Source organism: Temnothorax curvispinosus, unplaced genomic scaffold (genome assembly GCF_003070985.1).
Source record: "Temnothorax curvispinosus isolate PA1 unplaced genomic scaffold, ASM307098v1 QBEX01004952.1, whole genome shotgun sequence".
Taxonomy (NCBI): domain Eukaryota; kingdom Metazoa; phylum Arthropoda; class Insecta; order Hymenoptera; family Formicidae; genus Temnothorax; species Temnothorax curvispinosus.
Window position 1 is genome coordinate 8535 of NW_020214732.1, and position 11076 is coordinate 19610.

General features: G+C 30.4%; 1 protein-coding gene across 1 annotated transcript; it reads left to right on the forward strand.

Annotated features, from left to right (window-relative positions):
• Positions 1-1588: 1588 nt before the first annotated feature.
• On the forward strand, positions 1589-10966 carry LOC112454292. Its single transcript, XM_025015588.1, has 4 exons — positions 1589-1777; positions 5074-5537; positions 6456-6899; positions 10667-10966. Exons 2-4 carry the CDS (start codon positions 5092-5094, stop codon positions 10938-10940), a joined length of 1164 nt encoding a protein of 387 aa, XP_024871356.1. The 5' UTR covers positions 1589-1777; positions 5074-5091; the 3' UTR covers positions 10941-10966.
• Positions 10967-11076: the final 110 nt, after the last annotated feature.

The window sequence follows — 11076 nt, forward strand, 5'->3', positions numbered from 1 at the left end:
TTTTTGAACGTACATATAGTTTTATAACCGTAAAGAAATATTAAAAAACGTTTGAACAAAAAAGCTCTAAAAAGCATGAAAAAATTAAAAAAAAATAAAAAATAAAAGAAACTCTAAAAAATATGAAATAATACTTTTAAGAATTCTTTTCAATTTTTTTAAGTCGGCGCCAAATTAATAATTATTAAATTAATTTAGTGCCAACTTCAAAAATTGAAAAAAATTCTTAAAAGTATTATTAATTTAGTGCCGACTTCAAATCATTAGAAATTTAGTTTACCCGTTTATTTATTGTTTATTATAAATAAATCACTATTTCTTTAGTTAGAGGTTAGTTTATTTTATAATAATGAGTATTTAACCAATTGTGGCAAAAATATAGGTTAAGACAAAAGTATCAATCTGTTACTTTTGACTCGAAAGTAATATTTGTTATTGGTGTTGATTTTTATTTATTTTGTAACGATGCGCTCCGAAACGCATTCCCGGCGAGCATCAGCCGGATGCCGCCCGGCCGAACACTCGCCGGGCGAGACAAGGCACGGTGTGCTCTTTTTTATAATGACACTATTTCGCGTATAATACATGTATTTTTAAAATAAAAATTTTCTTATTATTATTTTAAAATGCCAAACATACAAAAAAAACAAATAAAGGTTTAGCAACGTCTGTTTAAAATAATTTAAAATGTCTAGAACTATTTAAAAAAAAATTTTTTTAAATAAAACGTTTTGTGCTACATTGATTATATGTTTGTTTTTATTTTATTTTACCTTATTAAAATCAGCCTTGAACTCTGTTACAACCAGCCCTAGGGGTAGGGACAATCGTAACAAATTCGATCTTCATAAAACTTGATTTTTCTAAGTAATTATAAAATGTGAATGAATTTTATTCATATACCATAGGCTACGGTCAACGTGACGCTACAAATGCTTCGAAGCATTCCTCTTCTCTTTTCTTTCAATGAAGAAAGAAAGAGAAGAAGAACGCTCCAAAGCATTTGTAGCGTTGACCGTAGCCATAATGTAAGTAAAGAATGTATTTACCTTATGAAAGAGAAAAAGTATATATACATATATATATATATATATATATATATATATATATATATATATATGTATATATATATATGTATATAAACAAGTAAATCGAAGATATTAATTCAAATTAGCAAAATGTTACGTTTGTCCCTTCCCTACTATAAAAAAATCACAATAAAAAAAATTTGTTTTTTGTATTTAACAAAAAAAAACTTTTAGAAACCCTTGCATTTTTGTCATATATTATATGCGGCTGGAATATGTCTAGAGGAAAGTCCCCTATTATGAGATAAGCTCCTAATATGCGATAGCGAGGTTTCTGCTAAACTAATAGGTTCTATCTGTTGGTTCCATCTAGAGTAAAACCTATTTAGTGGAAAATTCATTATTTGATCGTGCGTGCACTCGCCTACTACATTTTTCAATTCTGCCCATAAACTTCGGGCAATCACGCAAAATAGATGTTGTATCTCATAATAGGGGACTTTCCTCTACGTTCAAAAGACGTATATGAAACTAATATGTGCTACCTTGGAATTACAGAGAGGTGTTGAATAAGGTTATACGATTACACCTTCCACAGAAAATATAATGGAAAAGAGGGGATTATTACAACAACTATAAAAGGAGGCAATAAATGTAACGGCGTACTCAGTCCACCAAATACCATCCACTGAATCGAGGATTTGAAGAGATCGTAATTAGAGATTTCAAAATCAGTTTTGAACTAATTTGTAAGTATAATTTCTTTTAATATAAAATTTGATTAGTTACATTCACAACCATACCTCAAACTCGATAGAACAATTGTTCGCGACCAAACAAAAACCAGCGTCAGAGTATCAATATCGCGAGTCAAAGAAAATCGCGACTTTTAAATAATTTCGGTTTCTCTGCCTTTCAGTGTAAACTCGGCTAAATTCTGTGTAAGCATAGATTCCTTCGAAGAAATAGCCGTATATTTCCTGGTATACACTTGAAGGGCAGAAAAACAGAGTCCCATTGTGGCCTATATTTACTCGCTTCTTTGTCTCGGGGACTCGGTGCGCGAGGCAAACCCCGGGACAAAGGGAGCAAATGATATTTCAAAACAGCTGATCGGTGGCCGGAATCTGATTTACACGTTCTTGGGATATTTTTGCTTGAAAATAACAATAAAAATAAATTAATAAAAATTAAATATTATTAATAATAAATGAAACATGCAGCTATAACAAATACTTACGTTCTTGTGATAATTTTGTCTAAAAATACAAAAAATTTGATTAATGAAAATTGAATACCTGTTATTAATAAATAATATTAATAATAAATAAAACATGCAGGTATAAAAAATACTGCATTAAATATGTCAGACAAAAATATCAAAAAAGATTTTTAATTTTTTTCGAATTGCACCATTTTTCGTTATAAACTAATTTAATTTTGATGTTCACTAACCGAAGGCTAATTAAAATTAAAAAAAAATTAAGCAGCTGTCTTCTGAATTATCAAAAGAGAAAAATTATATGTAAAAAGAAAAAGAAAAATAACAATTTAATGAATGACAATTTAATTATATTATACGATTAAGATTATCAATTTTTTAACAAAAATAATTTTTTATAAAATTAGAATATTAACAAAAACGAAGAATATTAAATTAAGAAAAATCAAATTGTATACATTATTTATTTATTGTAATATAAAAATAAAAAATAATTTTTTATAAAATTAGAATTAGAATATTAGCAAAAACGAAGAATATTAAATTAAGAAAAATCAAATTTTTTGTATACATTACTTATTTAATATAAATATGCATTGCCATTGTTTTACTAGATTGCACGTTCACAGTCTTTGGTTTATTTAAAAAATTATATTTATTAAAGATGATCTTAATTTAAACAGACAGTATCTAACAATCAATTTATTTTTTAAGTTGTGACAATTAGGAATAAAGTAAGAGAGTTTCTGAATTTGAGATATAAAGTATTGTTTAGCATTTAGAGTTGAATCTGATAAGTGATAAGACTCTCTGCAAGTGGCTTCTAAAAATTTGTTCCATTGCTAGAAAAAATTTAAATGAAATTTTATTAATAAAATATAATGACTCGGCGTTGCTAATACGTTTTAAACGTGTTAATTTGGCATAAATATATCTTGTACTTTTTTTTATCCCACTGCTTGTACGCATATTGCACAATATTTTTCTCTTGTTACGATGCATTGTAATATATATAACATAAAATATTTTGTTCAATATTGTTAAGTTAAATTGTTACATTGATAGTTGGTGTAGAATCTTGTATAATAATACTTTTACTTTGATTACTATTTAAATTTGTGTTATTATTATTACTATTGTTATTATGCTTATTATAATTACCATTAATATTATTATTATTAATAATATTACAGTTATTTTTCTTATTGCCGTCCTCTTCTTCTTCCTTCTTTTCATCATTAGTTCTAGCCTTTTTTGTATTTCTTTTTTCTAAAATTTCTAAAAACTCTGATAAAAAAGTTCGATCATCTTCCTCATAATTGCCGTGGCTTACATTTGCCATATATTGTGATTTTGTGATTAGCTTTAAATCATTTAAATTGAATGAAATTTGGTGTAGGATGTTTTTGCCGTACAATGCAAAAAACATTTTCTAAGCAATCTTGGCTGAATCTCGAACTCATAACAAAATCAAAACCCTTATTCAGTAAATATTCTGATACTTGAATATATGACTTAGTGGATATCACAGCTGATGTTTGAAATGGTTTCCAACTTTGATTCTTTCCAACTTTTAATTCAGAAAAAAAAGTTACAGCTTTTTTGAGAAATGTTATGGTTTTATTATACTCCTTTATATTTTTTTTCTTCCAAAGCAAAGAAAGGATGGCGCGCAGTCATTATTTGAAACCAATGAACAATATATTTTACAAACCACGACGTAGACTTATATAAAACTTTGTTTTTTCTTCAGCTAAAAAATTTAATGCTGAGCTAACATCATAATTCAATACGTTAGATGCGCTACTAACTCGCATCTTTAAGAAATGATTTTTTGTATTTAAGTATTCTTCACGAAGCTTTGGAGTCTAATGCAGACTGATTGACTTGTCGCGGTAGCTACAACTCCCGCTATTTGTTAACGAAAATGCAAGATTCGTTCGATTGGTGGATCCTAGATCCGCCCGCTGATTCGCTCGTATCCACCAATCAATTTATTTGTCAAATCACGATAACTAGTTTTGGTGGAAAGAAGACGGAGATAGCAGAAGCCACTGATCCGATATCACAGGCACCGAAGACGCCTGGGACCGTATTCTCGAGCCTGCCCTAATGATTTTCGTATACGACTTTCTATTTGAAAAGCATTGAATTTCGCATGCGAGTTTCATGAAAACGATTCAAGAATAGGGCCCCTGAAGTTATGCCGCCTCGTGGTTGTGTAAATATATGAGTGTGCGTGTGTCTGACAATGAGTCGCTGACCCTTTTTTATGTATTTATTTCTTATGGCCTACGTCGTGCAGACTTTCGCTTATTTGCGACGCAACAAACTGTTTGAAACATTTTTTGATATCTCGAATACTTTCCGAAATATATCGAGAAAAGCAAAAAGCCGCTCTACATATAAAGCATATAAAGGGTGATTTCAACCTTTAGAACCTTTAGAACCCTTTAGAACCGTTTTTAAGCAGCAACAAAAAATTTTTAAATTTATCTTTTTACCCTTTCTACATATGTGAAAAGTTTTATAATAAGAACACCTACGTGTATGTGTATATTTAACCGCAACAAATAATTTTTTCAAAAATTTATTTATTTTTACATTTTTTTTATATAAAAAAATATCTGTTGCGTTATTTAATATTATAAAATTGTAAAATAAAGATACTTTTATCGTTGTTGGAACTTGAAACTAAAGATATTTTCAAATCAAGAATATTATTTCTCTCTCTCTCTCTCTCTCTCTCTGTACTTTAAAAAACAATATAATAATCAAACTTACAAGTTTACAATAAATTTATGTTTTGTTCTTGTGTTACAGTTGCGTTATCCATAAAACATGATGAATACCAATAATATTCAGCACGATATAAAATCTAGTTCGAAAAACTTGGACGAATATGGACTTGTAATGATATTTAAAGACGTATTCGGAGTAAATTCTCAAAATAAATTTCCAAATAATTTCGATGCCTGGACCGTAAAAAAGCAATGCGACTGGATAAAAAGAAACATAGCAGAATTTTTTCCAAACATGCCGCAGTCTTTACACAGCGTTATTCCAGCGTTCTTTTGCCAATTAAATGATGACCGAACCTTGGAAAAGTTACCTGAATGGATGGATATGGATAAATATCGCAGGGGACAAAAATTTGTCCAGAAAAATTACACCGCGATAATCTTATCCAAAATAATGGGCCTGATGTATATTTATACATTTCAAGGAGAACTAGGGCCAATTATTTTGGGAGAACATAGCCATACGCCGTATTTAGGATTCGGAAAGTAAATATCTTTCTAAAATATTGTATTTATATATAAACATTCCTGGTGGAAAATTATCTTAAAATTTTTCATGTTATTAATTAATTAGAATTTCTATAAAAATTTTCAAATTTTCTCAGAATACTAAATTTTCTAGATTTTTTTATACGAATTGGAACGTTTTCAGAAAAACTCACAATCAGATAAAATAAAAATAATCGAATAAGATACAAGCCATTTTCGGTCTAAGCTTAGATCTTAGGCAGCTCAATATTAATTTTTTCCATATATATATATTATTAATAATACATCTATATTCCAACTTTTTACTGCGCGCCAATCACAGCCGGACTTGAAACGCAGCTATTGTTGGAACATTAAACACCCTTCCCTTCCCACAATTAAATCGACGCTATTTAATTACTTAAAAACTGTAAAGAATTTATTGCAAAAAATGTTACCTCAGCCAGGATTCGAACCTGGAATCTCCCTCAAAATAAAAATAATATATTTTTCGTTAATATATTTTTGTAGAAATCTGAATAAATATGAGAAAATCTGTAAAATTTATTATAAATTTTCATACATACGGGTACTGAAATATTCCGAAAATCTTTATCCAATTATTTCTGAAAGTATTTAAAAAATTTCATATATAATCAGTCAAAAAGTTCGTCGATTAACAATGATTCGACGTCGAATACGTCGATCAATTCAACTTAACCAGCTGTCAACCTCTTCAACGTCAAATTAACGTCACCTTTCTAACTGGGATAGGTATTTTTTCAGAATTTTTTATAAGTTCGAATCCTTGCAAAATTTCTGAGAAAATATGAGAAATATGTGAAAATATGAGAAAAATATGAGAAATTTTTTGCCAGAAATATAAGTAATAAGTACTTTATACATTTTCATAAATAAATTTTATACATTTCAAAGGTACATAGCGTCTGTAAAATCGATGTTCAGCTGGTATGATGGAGAACCGTGGATTAAAGGAACAGAAGCATATAAAAATATGCAAGTAGTACGTGGTAAGCATGTGGCGATAAGGAGAAAGGTGCGTCAGATGGATAATGAGCAAATTGCTGCTGCGTGCACATTCGCCAATCCATGGTGTCTAGATCGTGAATTGCTTCTGAAGGATTTCGCTGCAATTTCTTCACCTGAGAAATTTGGACAGCGTCATACAATCCTCAACAAATCACCATACAAACCGAAAGGTATAAATAACGCCGACTTCTCATTTGCTCAGTGCTGTTTCGTAGTTGCACCTTTGCTCTATCCACAAAATATTGGAATACACGACCCGACCGACGAAGACTTGGAGGCTTTCTGCTATATGTGGAAATGTTATGGATATTTTCTTGGAATGGAAGATGAGTATGTATAGTACAATTATAATATATACTGTGTACTGTGTTATAATCACATGTATATTAGGTTGGGGAGAAAGTAATCTGGATTTTTTCGTGTAAAATATCTATTAAGAAAAAATAGTTGCAACGTTCTTTTTTTAAATTAAACTAATTGCCGTTCGAATCTATAATTACTTTCTGCCATCTTTCAAGCAGAAAGATTTCGTGCCGATAACATAAGCCAGCTCTTTGATCGCGAAGAATTCTTTGATTCATTTCTTGATTTCGGCAGCATTTCGAAAGCGTTGTCCTCTCAAGCCGTGCTGCATCGATAGAAATAGGTAATGATCTGAAGACGCAATATCTGGTGAGTGGGCAGGGTGCGGAAGAATTTTCCAGCTCAAGTCTATAAAGGTGTTCATGGTGGTTGCAACGATATGAAGCTGAACGTTATCGCGTAGAAAGATGGTTTAAGGCAAACCTTAACCCTTAAATGCCACACCTCTCAAGAATCTCGTAAATGACATGAGGGGTCTAAAAGACCCCAGCATGAAAAATGTCTTCTTACTCATTGATTTTTTGATCTTTAGTTAGGAAATTTTTTTTCAATGTCGTTCAAGGCTTAGAAAAGAGAATAAAATGCTTATATTGTTAAAATTTCAATTTCAACATAGTATAAAAAATTAAATAAACTGAGTACTGCTATAAGTGTACAACGGGTAGGTCAATCACTCAACTATCATCAATGGGAGCATGAGCTCCATATTTGGCAAAAACATTTGCAAATATATCATTGTAAAGGGTCTGGGGTCCGCTGGACCCCACGGGGCATTTAAGGGTTAAATCGGTTTTCAGACATATAACGACCGTTTTTCGAGCAATATTGCGTCCAGACCTATGGTGTTGACTATTGATCTCACAATCAGCAGTACACGTGGCAATCTTTATCAAATCGAAATAAACACGTATATGATAGACAGGAAGATTTGCCTTGCAGTAATTTTAATGTAGAATAGGCAACCTCAAAGAAACAAAACAAAAATTATTAACAAAAATTATTATCGTACGTTGTATTTGCCATATATCCGTGACCCGGATTACTTTTCTCCCTAGCCTAATACAAACAATATTTCAAATACTCCCTAATAAAAAAAAATCGATAGGAAACGATAGAAAACAATTGCATTATTTTTAATCATAGTTATGAATCGGAAGTTAACAAAAGAATTTCGTAACTGTACGATTGATTCTCTTTATAGCGTTTCCTGTATTCCTGTCGTAAGTATCCTATGAATATGTTATCGCTTCTTATCATTTCTTTTCGTAACTAATAACTGTGACTGTGAGTATACAAAATCTATCGTAAATTGATGATGAATGATGAGTCTCTTATCGTTTCCTGTCGTAATTATCCTAATTTATTACGTTATTAAAGTATTTTATATTTAATTAAAATTATTTAAAATGTAAATGTTTTCTGCACTGTATGGTATCTGAAATAGGATCACTTAAGTTGACCTGCAGCGAAGGATATTAAGCAGTCCGCGTTACCAGCGCTCGCGGTCGCGTTCTCTCATTGTTTGTTGTAGTTGTACAATAAAAAACATTTTAAATTTTAAATCATCTATCGTTGAGATGCGTGATTAATAATAATTATAGGTTTTTTTGTACAATAGAAAACTTAGAATTTCCATTATCAAGAGGCACGGTAGTGTCTCGCGCCAAGTACACGCGGAGCGAGACCGACCGTGACTCTTTTACGCGACGCGACGATTTGCGAGTACTCGAGATGTTGAGATCTCGATAACGAGTGAACGGATCAAGTTTTATAAATACACAATTGATTATGAAAGATTTTCAATCATTTCTTCTCGATAAATTCCAACAAAATGATAGAAATCTATCGTATTCCAACACAGTAAAAAACATTTTGTATTTGTGTTAAAATTTTCCTGTGTAGAAAGTTTTGTGTTAAATTTCTGACACAGTTGTATGTTAATTTAACATATCGTTGTTGTGTTACTTAACTTTTCCATGTTAAATTAATATTAACCATTTTTAAGAGTTAAAATAACACAATTTATATGTAAGTGTATATTCTTGGTGATATATTTTATATGTTAAAGTGAACAGATAAATTGTGTTATCTTCCTTTTTATAACAGTTACTATGTGTTAAATTGACATAATTCTTATGTTATTCATAAAAAAAAAATCAAAAATAAAAATATATAGGGGAGACCGGGGCTAAGCCGACAGCGGGGCAAACTTGACACTAGGCTTTTTGCCAATTTAAATCTATCGTAGAAACTTGCCTTTGCTACTGTAAATGCGTCTTTATGTGCCAGTATTATCAACGGAATTTGGTAACATTCTGAGTTATAGTGTAATTTTTAACGCGACATAAGTGTTTTTGATAGTGAAAAGTAATTTTTCTGATCTCTCGAAAATGTCTACGTTTTCATCGAGCTTTACTCTTGCGAATCTACCGCTAAGTGATTTTGATGGGAAATTCGATGCTTTATACGAATCCGATAATAATTTTTGCATATTTTCAAAATTTATATATTTTTGGAGTAACAAAAGTAAAAAACGACGTTCGGGGCTAAGTCGACACGACACCACCGGGGCAAAGACGACACTAACCTAAAGTGACATTATCGCAAAAAAGGTCACTGTTTCGTCCGATTCCGATGACGATTTAAGGAACATCTGTTGCGTGTGTTCGGAAAACATTTCATTAGCTTCTAATAACAAACAATGCATCTTATGCAACCGTATGGCTCATGACGAATGTGTGCGCACATCTGATCGCGAGTTTACGTGTATAAATTGTTTTTTCAGACAGTTCAGAAAAAGATAATTAAAAGTTTAATCTTTTTTTTTCTCATTATTTTAAATAATTGTTTACTTAATTCCGACTTTTTGTTTCTAATACACAATGTCTTTTTATTTGATAAACAATGTATTTTTATTTTTAAACAATAAAAAAATGAGTTCCAGATCAAATTGTGTCGATCAAACAAAGTGTTGAGTTTGCTCCGGCGGGGTGTCGAGTTCGCCCCGTCATTTTTCAATTCGAAAATTTGTTTTCGCGTCACTTTTCCTTTCCTGGCGGCAAAACAAAGCGACGTACAGCAAAACTTCCTGAATCAATTTTGTACCCGAAGAAACACTCTTTAAATATATATCATTGAGAATTTGCCTAAAAATTTTAATTAAATATTAAAAATTGCCTTTGAAAAAATAGTGTCGGCTTAGCCCCGGTCTCCCCTACTTTTCTTAAATGTTAAAATAACATCTTATCTTAATTACATGTAACATTATACAGATGTCAATTTAACATAAACTTTGATTTCTGAAAGCGTCTAAATGTTAAATTTTTATGTTAATTTTGTACATATTATGTTTGTTATATTTTTACATATTTGCTTTATGTTAAATTAACACGAAAATTTGAGTGGATAAATTGGGACATGTAAAATGTGTTAAATTTAACACAAAATTTTTTACTGCAGAATGATTGAATCCGTTTTCAACAAAGAACGAAAGAAAACGATAAAATTTCTTTCAGAATCTAAAACGTAAACGTTTATATAGGCTACGATAAAAAACGATAAAATTCTTTACAAATTGTATCGGTTTCTATCGTTTTCTATCAATTTTTTTTTTATCAGGGTTACGTAATTTCAGCAATATATGTACACACGTAATATGTTACATAATATGTTACATTATCTATATATATAATATCGAAACTTTGAAGATATTATAAATTGTATTATATATCCAGGTACAACTTTTGCCGTGGCAGCCTCGAGAAAATAAAACAACGAGTGAATGACCTTTTCCAATATTGGGTCATTCCAAATTTTAAGGAATTGTCACCAGAATGGGAGCACATAATCAGATGTCTTGTTGAGCACATAAATTACTGGCCTATAATATTTTATATGCCTTTTAAAGTGATGACATTAATCGCCACAGACACGTTAAATCTAAATATGCCTAATTTATACGCTTCACTTAATTACACAGAGTGGATCCTTTATAAGATCTACAAGTAAGTAATACATTTATCAAATTAATTAACAGAAAGATATAGAGAAAATTCATTAAAAATATTAGCTTTAATTCTATGTATTATAAAATTTGAATATTTTCAAAGATAACAAAGTTATTTTTTAAAAGTAACTAGTTACA